This window comes from Athene noctua, chromosome 6 (assembly GCF_965140245.1).
Source record: "Athene noctua chromosome 6, bAthNoc1.hap1.1, whole genome shotgun sequence".
NCBI classification, from domain to species: domain Eukaryota; kingdom Metazoa; phylum Chordata; class Aves; order Strigiformes; family Strigidae; genus Athene; species Athene noctua.
The window spans coordinates 43,946,314-43,958,013 of NC_134042.1; the positions used below are offsets into that span (position 1 = coordinate 43,946,314).

The window sequence follows — 11,700 nt, forward strand, 5'->3', positions numbered from 1 at the left end:
CACCCCATCGCGGGGGCAGCTCCCTCCAACTTTCCGGCAGCAAAGGGCGGCGGGTACCGGGTGTGCCCCCCTTCTCCGCCTCGCCCGTGCCCGCAGCGGGGCGGCGGCCCCCGAGGATCGGAGCGGGCCGAGCCGGGGAGCCCCGGGGAGCGGGGCGGGGAGCCGGGGCGGGGAGGTGCCGCGGGCCGGCGGTGCGGGGCTTCCGCCGTGATTGGCAGCGGCTGACAGTGAGTGGCAGCCCCGCCATGGAAACCCGGGAGCCAATCTGCCGAGCCCGGCAGCAAATCAGCCGCTCCCGCAGCAGCGCGGCGGCGGCGCGGAGCTGGGCTTGTGCTTTTTCTTTTTTCCTTTTTTTTTTTTTTTTTTTCCCACCCCCCACCCCTTTTTTATTTTTTAATTTTTGTTCCTTTTTTTTTTTTTTCCCCCTTCCCTCCCTCCCCCCACGCCCGCCCTCCTCCCTGCTCCATCCTCCTCCGCCTCGCCCCTGCCCACCGCCCCCAGTCGCCGGAGCCGCCGAGCGCTCCCCATCGCCTCTCCGCCCTCCGCCGGCCCTCCCGCGGCTGCTCCGCCGGCGCCGGAGGAGGCAGAAGCGGAGCGAGGGGCGGTCGCCCGGGGCCGCTGCCCGCTTCCCCGCCGCGGGGCTGTGCGCGGCGGCGGCGGGCACCGCCGGGGGTGCGCGGAGCGCGGAGCGGAGCCCGGCGCCGCCTCCATGTTCCAGCTGCCCATCCTCAATTTCAGCCCGCAGCAGGTGGCCGGGGTCTGCGAGACCCTGGAGGAGAGCGGGGACATCGAGCGCCTGGGGCGCTTCCTCTGGTCCCTGCCCGTGGCCCCCGCGGCCTGCGAGGCCCTCAACAAGAACGAGTCGGTGCTGAGAGCCCGGGCCATCGTGGCCTTCCACACCGGGAACTACCGGGAGCTCTACCACATCCTGGAGAACCACAAGTTCACCAAGGAGTCCCACGCCAAGCTGCAAGCCCTCTGGCTGGAAGCGCACTACCAGGAGGCGGAGAAGCTGCGGGGCCGACCCCTGGGGCCGGTGGACAAGTACCGGGTGAGGAAGAAGTTCCCGCTGCCCCGCACCATCTGGGACGGCGAGCAGAAGACACATTGCTTCAAGGAGCGGACGAGGCATTTGCTGCGGGAGTGGTACCTGCAGGACCCTTACCCCAACCCCAGCAAAAAGCGGGAACTGGCACAGGCCACGGGACTTACCCCCACGCAAGTGGGCAACTGGTTCAAAAACCGCAGGCAAAGGGACAGGGCAGCAGCCGCTAAGAACAGGTAAGGTGCTGCCCGCCCCGTCGGGGCACGGCGCCCCCCCCTTAGGGAGGCTTCGCCCCCTCCCGCCGAGGCCGGGGGGGCCGGTGCGAGGCTGCCGGCGGAGGCGACCGGCCCCGCCTCGGGGGCCGGGGAAACCAGCCGGGAAGTGTCTGCCCGGGAAATGCAGCGGGATAACGGGGGAGCAGTGGGAAAACCCTCCGCCTTTTTTACTTAGTTATTTATTGGAAGAGTGGAGCGTGTGTGCGTGTGTCCCTGGCTCCCCCTCGGCCGCTCTCGGGGTAAGAGGGGGGGACCCGGCCCGGGCACGGCGCCTGGCGGAGCTGCGCGGCCGCGGTAGGGCCTGGCGGCAGAAGGGCCGTGAAACGAGCTCAGGGAGAACCCCCCCCGTCGAAGTTTTGCCCGGACGTAGAGATACCTATTTTATATATATGTGCACCCGGGGCAGAGCCGGCAGTGCCCCTCTGCGAGCCCTGCTCCTTTGCCGCCTTGCCCCACACCTCCGCCGGCGCCGGCCAGGAACGTTTCTTGGGATAATTTTCTGATTTTTCTTCTCTCCTTTTTTTTTTTTTTTTTTTAATCTTAAAGAACAAAATCGCGGCTCTACATGCGCCGTGTTACCCTCACACTAGCGGCACAAGCCGACGCCCCGGGAGGCGGGGAAGGGAGCGGAGTCCCCCCGTTATCTCCTTCTCCAGGACCCCGGGGATGGGGGGGAGGTTCCACCCGTGACCCCGCAGCCCCGCGGGCCGCGGCGCGCAGCCTGGCGGCCGCACGTCAGGGGAGGGGGTGCTGTCATCCGCAGCCCCTCTCCATCGGCCGAGGGGGAAGGTTTACGGCCTGCCGGAGGGGAACCGCCGCCCGGGAGATGCTGCGGGGAATTACCGACCCCTCGGATGAGGCCCGGCTCGGGGACAGGCTGCGGGAGGCGGGGCGGGGGGGGGACGATGACACAGCCGCAGGACAGGCTGACCCTGGGGTGGGCACCCAGTTTCTCAGGTAGAGCCGCCCGACTGGGATAACTGGTGTGAACTGGAGGCGGGAGCAGCGGCGCGGGGGTGCCGGTCGGGGTTGCCCCCGGGGAGGGGGGGAAGCGGGGGTCTGCCGGCGGGTCCCCGGGGCGCGGGGGGCGGGCGGTGATGCTGTGTGTGCCGGTTCCCCTTGCAGGCTACAGCAGCAGGTCCTTACGCAGGGCTCGGTGCGCTCGCTGCAAGCGGAGGAGGAGAGCGGCGGGGAGGCGGTGGGGGCCGCCTCCAGCCCCGCAGCCAGCCTCTCCAGCAAAGCGGCCACCTCCGCCATCTCCATCACATCCAGCGACAGTGAATGTGACATCTGACACCACCGCCGTGACAATCCGGGGGGAGCGGGAGGTCCGGCTAACCGCCGCCTGCCTGCCGGCCGACACGGCCGGAGCAGCGGGGCTGGCAATGCCCCGGCCGCGGTCGCCAAAGCCGGGGGACGGGGCTCTCCCCGGCCACACGCCGCCCGCCCGCGCCTCCATCCCAGCCCCGCAGCAGACTGCATTAAAAAACGTGATAAAACTCGTTGTCGCCTTTATTTCGAAGGATTTTCAGAATTGATGCCTAAAAAAAAAAAAAATTTAAAGCCCGCAAAACAGTTAAAAAACCCACACACAACAAAAACAAACCAACAAAAAACCCGAATGCCAAGTTGCAAAATGTCTGAGCGCCTGCCCTTATTCCGCGGAGGTGTTTCATGTCGAAAAGACGCTGTTCTTTTGGTTGGGTTTTGCTTTACTTTAAAGGGTTTTTTTATATAAATATATATATATAATGTTTATTTACTTATTTAAGGGATTGCTATGGTAGATTTTTTTCTATTATTATTATTATTATTATTAATTATTATTATTTTTGGCTTGTTCTCTATGTGCACAGGTGACTTGTAGAGCATGTGCAGGACGAAACTGTATGAAGCAGCCTAAAACCATAATAAAATATTTGGTGAACGACCCTCGCATCTGCTTTGAAATGACGGTGTCGGTCTCAAGCCCGCCAGTTTACGCAGAGCAGATCTCCGAGGCCACGGGTATTTCAGCATCAGGTCGGCAGGATCCGAAATAACCGGGTCCCCGGGCCCGGGGGTGATGTCTTTGCTCCCGGGGGGAGCCGGGATGAGGAGAGGGGAGCGGGGCCGGGGCTGGCGGAGGATGCGTGTGCCCCGGGACGGGAATCCGGAGGAGAATTTTCGGACAGGGACGAGGAATAATAAAAAAAAAAAAAAAGAAAAAAAAAAGAAAGGGGGGGGGAGACGAATGGTTGGGGACAGCACAGCCGGGGAAGCCAAGCTTCCTCCCTCACCTGGCAAATGCAAGGAGAAGATGAAAAATTAACAGCCCTCTGTGCGCGGGAAGGGCCGGAACGGGGGCGAAATCCCCCCAGTCCCAGCCCCTGCCATGTGCCAGGGTCTGACCCCGCCACCCGCCTCCCTCGCGTTGTTTTGCGGCGGTTTTGCTGGAGGAGACCAAACGCCAGGTCCAAGGAGCGCGCTAAGCTTTTTCCCCCAGCAGAAGGATTTTATATTATACAATTTGACATTGATCTTTAAATCGCCTGAGCTGTGCTTTTTTTGTCTGCTCGGTCTCATCGCCTCCACTTCCCTGTCCTCGGAGAGATGCCTCCCCGGTAAGCTGATTGCTCGGCTCGTTTTGTGGAGCCGCCGAAGCCCGGCCCGGGGGGAGCGGAGCCGGGCAGAGCTGACCCGCCGCGGCTGCCGGGACCGCCCCGGCCCCCCCCGGCCCCGGCGGACCTGCGGAGCCGGCCGGGGGCGCTCGGCGGCCGCATCAGCTCCGCGATGGATTCATTCGGCCCTGCCGCCTTTTAGCGGGGGGTATATTCGCTTCTCGGCAGCGGCTTTTCCCCCCCTCTGCCTAAATCCGCGTTTAAAGCTTTTTGGCACCGCCGATGTCTAAATCCGCGTTTCACCCCCGTGCATGAGCCTTGGTTTTCCTCACAGACCATCCCAGGGACGGGGCAGGCAGCAGGTATTTATCAGCTGTTTTTTAAAGCCCGTTTACAAGCAGCTATCTCCTTGGCGGGATGTAATTCAGGGCGTCGGGGGGAGGCAAAGCCGTGTTTTGCGAGTGCGGGAGCGGCCGGAGGACAAGGGTGGGGAGCCGAGGCAGCGCGGGGGTTTCCAGCTCCCTTTGGGGGTACCTACCCGAGGAGGGGAGGAGGGGAGCGCGTCTTGCACCCCAACCCTGCGCCGGGTTTGTTGCCTCTTAAAACCCCACCGGGTTCATCCTCGGCAGAGCCGTGCAAGGGGAGCCCGGCTTTGCAGCACAAACCACAAACGAGGTGTGTGGGGGGGGTTGCCTTGGTTTTGGGGGTGGTGGGTTCGTTGGGGGGAAGCGCTTCCCACCCACGAGTTTTTTTGGGGAGCAGAAGCGGTTGTTCGTTCTCAAAACGGAATCGGCTGAAACACACCGTGTTCTCTCTTTCCTTCCCCGGGAGTCGGTGAGGCGGATGGCGATTTCTCCATCGGCTTCTGCGGGCAGAGTAGTAGGGCTTGTTGTGGGGAATTAAAGCTTTAGAAAAGACATATAGGGAGGTGGAGAATTATATGAACATAGGCGCGGTGGGATTTCTTTTTAACTAAAAAAGCTGGAATTTGGACAACAGGCAGCGGCGTGAACATTATATATTTCTACAAAGCGTTTTAGCGGATTGAAGGACTCTATCTCTCCCGAGTGGGCCATGGAGGGACCCTCCCGCCATGCTTCGTGCCCCCAGCCGCAGAGGGGGCACAAATCAGCCCCTTCCGAAACGGCGGCCGGGGAGGGGGCGAGCACGGAGCCACCCCGAGAAGAGCAGCCCCGCTCCCCGGGCTTGCTTGGTGGGGGAGGACCGGGAGAGCTGAGCATCCCCCAGCCCCGCTTATTCACCACCGGGGCTGCGCCGCCCGCGTTTGGCTGTACCGAGAAGACCCACGGCAGAAAATCGCGCTTCACGCCCCCCACCCCCCTTTTATTTTCCTTCTGCCCTTTCCCTTCCCGCATTGAAAGAGAACGCCCTGCCCCTGGCATTTTCAGCATTTTTTTTTTTTTTCCCTAAAGATCAGCCCAAGCGGTCGCCCTCCCGAACCATCGGCTGTTTTGAAAATAATAATAATAATCGAGGAAGAGGTGGGGAGCTTGTATTTACATTAAACAAAACGCTCAGAAAAGGGTCGCTAAAAAGTCTGCCTTGACCCCTCTCTCTCCGGTTTAACAAAGACGGAAAATAGTGTATCAAAAGTGAAGTGAATGGGGAGGGCGGAGAAGAGAAACATCTTTTCCTCTCTTCAGCTGGGGCGGGGAGGGGGGGAGAAATGTTTGAATATTTCCGTTTCTTTTGAGAAGCGGGGCAGCCCCGGGCAGGGCTGAATGGGAAAGTCTTGTAAGCGGGCTGGGAGGCTGTCAAACTGCTCAGAGTAATCACTGCTAATGAAGGGGTCTCCAGCCCTCCCTGGGACAAAGGATGCTTACGAGTGCTCGCCGGGGCTGAATAGCTAATAAGTTTGCAAGGGGAAAAAATGAGTGAGCTGTCCGCAAATTGATTTTGCAGGAGAAAAAAAAAAAAAAAAAAAAAAAAAAAAAGAAAGCAAAAGGCTTGCAGGTTGGGGAGAGCCTGGCCCCGGTGCAGCTGGGGACAGAAGGCCCACTTATCCCGGGGTGCATTGTCCCAGCCCCGGCGCTGCAGAGGAGGGCTGCTGCTGTTTGTGGTGGAAACCGGTGTGGAGGGAGGGCTGGGGGATGCAGGAGCCTTGGAAAAACCACACCGGCCTTCCCAGGCAGGGAGCGCTGCCCCAGCTGCTGCCTGGCACACGCGGGTGCTCCCCACACACCGATCTTCGCGCTCCAGTTTGCACAAGCCTTGCAGAGCGCTTGTCCCGTTCCTGTCCCACTGCCCGATCCCACCAAAAAGAGCGACTGTTCCCTAATTGTTCTGCCACCACCTTTTGCCCCTCATCTAACTATGGCATTTTCTGTGTAGAGAAAAGAGTGGGTGTCGGGAAAGCTATTGAATATTTTGCTGCCACCAGCACCCCGCTTGGCTGGGAAGGCTCCTTTACAAAGAGTCTGCCTCAGCTTGCTGGCCTGGCAGCTGGGTGGTATCAGAGGTTAGAAAGGAGGCCGGCTCCATTGGGAAGTGGCCTTGTGTAACAAGAAGACACTGCATCTCATAGCTGGTGGAAGCATGAGTGAGCTGCATTTTGGACCTTTCACGCATGCAATTAAAGGCTTGGGAGGATCAGGCTCTATCGCAGATCCAGTTACCGCCCGATGGAGGGGTGATACCGTGAGGGAGTGTGTAGTACTCCCCAATGATGTCTCTACCTGCCTCTAAGCACTGCCAGGCACTGGCTTCTTTATATTAATGTTACCTCTCTCTTTTCCAGGAGATGATCTAAACGTGTTTGCTGGAGGTGGGGATGGAGGTGTGGGAGGCCAAAGGGAAAGGGCATTGTGGGGTGCAGAACCTGCAAAACCTTGACCTGTCCTCTCCCCTGTCCCCTCCCCAAGGCCACCCTGCAGCCCCAGCACCCACAAAGGAGCCTGAACCCTGGGCTGACCTTGGCGTGCCCTCCTGAGGGGGACCCAGAGGGCGAGACCTAGCTGGGAATCAAGGGGAGGAACATGTCATCTTAGATCCCCCGAGAGACACAGCACTTTACACTCTATCGGCATTTATTTTCAGCACTGGGGTGATGGATAAAGTCCTTAGATTTCTCTTCCCTTCTCTTTCAGGACAGGCTGCAAGACCCCCAGCCAAAGGCCGGGAAGTGGCTTTCCTCCCTTCACCACTTGCTACATTCAGTCTTAAGTCGCCCCAAAATGCAGAAATTCCCTAGAGAGCCCATTTTAACCCTGCTACCTTCTGATCGGTGACATGGACCTCTCTGGCACACACCTTCCCCTGCAAGAAATATGGTTTGAAGGGAAGTTGACAGCTTCAAAGCTTATAAAAGCAAAGTGGGTTCAGATATTTGTCCCCTCTGTCTCTTCCCACAGGTGGAGGAGAGGCACCATGGCCTTCCAGACCTCCACACTCATTAGCTGACTCCTTACACTTGGCTGGTGCCTTTCCATCCCACAGGAGTCAGCCTCAGGGCATCAGCCCTCACCACTGCTTCCACTATTTCTGTCCCAGAAAGCCTAAAAATGTTGCCAATCACCCACTCCTCTCCCCTCACAGGCTCTTCTCTCGCTGTATAAAGTAAAACCCAAGTGGCTTTTCTTGGGATTTCCCCATAACACTGAGCTAAGCCCACCCCCGTGGCCTTCCCCACTGTGACCCACAGTTATGGCATGGGTGGGATGGGATCTGCACCCTCCCCACTTATGACTGGGGGAGAAGCATCTCCTCTCCAGGAGTGTCCAAGGAGGGGCTTGGTGGGACCTCTAGGGCTCCCTCCCCACCATTCCTATCCCAAGCCAAATAAAGATGGAGATGGTGTCAGACAAGACTGGGAGCTTGCCACCCCCAAAATCTGGATTTGCAGCTCACCCTCAGACAACCAGGACAGGCTTGTCAGGAAGGTGTCCACATAGAGATCAGGCTCATGTGGTCCCCCAACATGCCTTCATCCAATACAGACTCCTGACTGGAAAACATCTGGCAGGGTTTTAGCTCTTTGTTGTCACAGCAGAGACCTGTCATGGAGCACTTTGCCACATCTGCACTATTAAATGACATGTCCTGGCACTGCTGCGCACTGTTGGGGGCCCTGCTCCAAGATTTTCAGCCCTCTTACCCTCCTAACCAGGGTGGCCGTGTCCATACTGCTGATGGGAAAGGCTCCACACCCCGTGCTAGCTACTGAGCCATTTCTGGGGACCGTGCAGGGTAGCTCTGCCTGGTCTGAGGCAATCCCATGCCAGGAACTCTTCTAATGTTTTAATAGGATAAGTGATGAACCTCAGTGCCCTCATATCTTTTAGCATACAGATACAGCCAAACTAAATCACTTGAGGCATCCCAAACAGCCTAAAGGATTTAGTCATATCTGTTTATTTCCATTTAAAGCTGTTCCCCCTGATACTTTTAAAAAAATTATTATTGTAATTTGTTAGCGGTCTGATATAAAGCAAAGATGTGAAAAGATAGGTTATCATAACCTTGTGGCAGAAACAGAAAGGGAGCATCCAATTGTCCTGAGCACCTACACCTAATTTGTACTAGTCTCAGAAGCTCAGTTCCTTAGAAAACTTCACAGGAGACGAATGCAGGTTTTGGAGGGAAGCCTCCAGGAGACACACAGCCATGGCTGAGAGCTGCATACACTCACACTCACACACACACACACATGTATTGACCAGCAGAACAAGCTTCTCAGCCTTTATTCGATAACTCCATAGTAACCCAGAATGACACACTATTTGGGGCTTCACTAAGACAAATGAGGAGTTTTATTTTAGAACTACCTTCTCTTTTTCAAGACCCATTGATTTCAATGGTGAGCTCTGCAACGGGGGAGCAGGACATGATTTTTTTCAGTTGGAGGACTTCTGTTGTCTTGAACCTTCTTTCAATGACCGCTAGTGGCTCCATTCAGAACAAAGAGACTCCATTCCTCCCAATTTCACCTACTGAAATACATGTACTTCTTCAGAAGCAATTCTTGAAATGCTTTCATACCACACAGTAGTAATACCAAGGTAGACGAGGACAGAATGACAGTTCTTCTGGAACATCATATTGCATGATAATACCCCATTAAATGTACAGTGATGCCAGCCACACATAGGGACACACAGGTCCAGTGTTTTTCTGGCACTTCCAAGAAATACAAAGACATGCAACTATTCTTCAGGGAGCAAATTGCTGTGTCTATAAGCTGGGAGAAAAACGCGCTCATAAACATCTCTGTTAGGATACTTATATTGGAAATGGCTCTTCAGGCCAGGTTGTTTCTTAAGTCAATTTGAAGGCTTTGTGGGTTGTTCTACAAAATTACCTTGGCTTGCAATTGCTTTCTCACGTGCCTGCTCGTGTGCAGGTCAGCAGCTGTCCCTGGAGCTGCCACAGGCACAGATGTCTCCAAAACTGCCACGAAGGAGGTTGATCTCTGCAGGTTGCCAACATGGTCCGTGGGAGAGAGAAGTTCTCAGGTAGGTGACTCAGAGCAGCTAATCCCCCTCTAGTTACGCTAGTGCAGCAATCCAGCACTGTCAATCTGGCTCTGTTACCCAGAGAGATGGTCCCACCCTCCTCCCCCTCCATCCTTTGCAGCAAGAAGATCTAGACAGTTTTAACCAAGATGAGCTCTCTAATCAAGTTCAACGTCTGTGCAAGCTTGTCTCTGTTTATTGACCGCAGAGGTAGATGAGACTGCCAGGGCCAAAGTGAGTATTGCTCCCACTCAATTGGTGATCCTCTTTATTCCTTGACATCCACAAGCACTGAAGGAGTGGTGCTAACCAGTTTGGTTGTTAAGCTTAAACTGCTGGAGTACTTCCCAGCAGACAGGCTAGGCACATCACTCCTGGGTCAGAAGTACTTCAGGGCTTCAGTGGTGGGATGTGTCCTGTAGGGAATGGCTCTTGAAGCAATACTAGAGTAACATTAGTACTTACAAGCACATAGTTCATGGCCCCTTGGTGGATCTGCTCACCTGTTTCTAACCTTTTAAAGCTGGTTTTCCAGTAATACTTCATTTTATTACTATGCAGTGCTAATAAACATTCTTATTACAGTATTTTAGCTGGTGTCTGCTTTTTTCTTTTGGCGTTGTTTCTGCTGAAAACTCACTGTCCCCAGGATCTGAGAGGTCAACAGACTCATTTCTCTGTTCCAAAAGCTCTTTGCTAAAGAGCTGAGCCGCAGGGACTAGGCTGAAAATCTTCCTTATTGTATCATCCTTGATGTGCATGGCACCTGGTGAATATGGTTCTTCACCCTGGGTCCCCGCAGCATTAGGTCTTGCCTTTCACCCATCCTTCATCACCCATTGACTTTCAGGTCATCTCAAAACTAAATGTTTGTGGAACTGGGGCTTTAAGCAGATGAAATAGAAAAAGATTAAGGTTTGCAATGCAGCCTCAGAGTAAAGTGAATGAGCTGCTCTGCCTGTGGCTTAGTTTTTTAGAGACAAGTATTTGTTCTATTACTTATTGATGTTGCTCATTGCCATCGGAGGGTTTGGACAGGAGGGGAAGCAAGCTGCATTGCTAGATGTGGAGCCTTTCTGAGATAAATGAGCTCTGAGAAGTAAAGAATTTGCTGTAGCAGTCTTGGAACATGTGCTGCATTTTGCAAAGGCATCCAGCGCTCTGCATCTCCTTGCAGAGAGAGAGATGCCAGGGCTCAACTCTTTTACTTAGGAAGCCACAGAAAATAGTTGCTTCATTTTAAAGTCCTGAATTTGAAAATACTAACCCAAGAACTTTGATTTGGAGCATGATTGAAGGAAATAAACATCCATTTTAAAACATTTTTAAAATGTCTTTTATTTTGGAAAATCAAATGTAAATACTTTACCTCAATGTGGGATCAGAACACCCCAGCCAGGAAAACTTTCCTTTCCTGAATCAAAGACAAAAGCCTTCTCCCTCTCTCATGCCCACACACATCACATATGTATACACACACACAGAGGGAGGAGAGGGAAGAGGATATGAGGGAGGGAGCTCTTAGTGTTCTGTCCAAACTAAATGTCCATTATGGAAATAAACATGCTCAAAGAGAAAAAAACCCATCGCATCCACATTAGATATTTAATAGGTTATTTCTTTACATGTACAGTATACTTCTTTTTATATAGCTGGTATCTCTTGTACTGGAGCATGAACATTAACCTCCTACAATTCACCTTGGTTTGCAACCCGTAAGAATCAATTCACCTAAGATGGATGTTCACATCTAGTTAGCTTTCTGCATTATCTCAGCTGGAGAGGTCACTAAAAATAGTTGTATAGCACTTTAAATTTTCAACAGGGAGACTTTATTATCGTTTAGATCCATCATCGTTACTTTACCTACCATGGTTCTTCCAGCTGAAATAATGCACAGAGCTGGTAGTGGCTAAGTGTTTTCAGAGTTCATGCACTGATGAGCAGGACAGCTTGGACAATATCTGAATTGCTAGCAACAGCAAACTGAGCAAGCTTCATGGGCAGTGTAACACTGGTTCAGTAAATCACATTGCTTCAACTATTTCATCAAAAATGCCTTTTTTTTTTTTTTTTTTTTTCCTGCTTTTCTGCACTGTGCAAGCAGGACTGAGCTGTCACCGTGTGCTACCCTGATCCTACAAACCGTTACCTTCATGGGCAGCAGCCCCCAGCTCCCCTCTGTCCCACTGAATTCAACGGGGTTCTTTGTGCCAAGAAGCATTGAGGGGCTGTGGGGTCACATCTGCATTGTGTAAGACAGGGTGACAGAAGAAAGGCTGTTCTTAACAGTGCTGCAGCATGTTTTT

The 11,700-nt window shown here is 54.3% G+C and overlaps 1 protein-coding gene across 2 annotated transcripts; it reads left to right on the forward strand.

The window, feature by feature from the left end:
- Positions 1 to 464: 464 nt before the first annotated feature.
- SIX6 (SIX homeobox 6) lies at positions 465 to 3,487 on the forward strand. 2 transcript variants are annotated; one of them, XM_074908814.1, is made up of 2 exons: positions 465 to 1,281; positions 2,446 to 3,103. In XM_074908814.1, exons 1-2 carry the CDS (start codon positions 710 to 712, stop codon positions 2,612 to 2,614), a joined length of 741 nt encoding a protein of 246 aa, XP_074764915.1. In that variant the 5' UTR covers positions 465 to 709; the 3' UTR covers positions 2,615 to 3,103. The 2 variants fall into 2 exon arrangements, with proteins under 2 accessions (XP_074764915.1, XP_074764914.1); XM_074908813.1 differs by lacking the exon at positions 2,446 to 3,103 and adding an exon at positions 3,177 to 3,487 and having other exon boundaries at positions 596 to 1,281.
- The last annotated feature ends 8,213 nt before the right edge of the window (positions 3,488 to 11,700 follow it).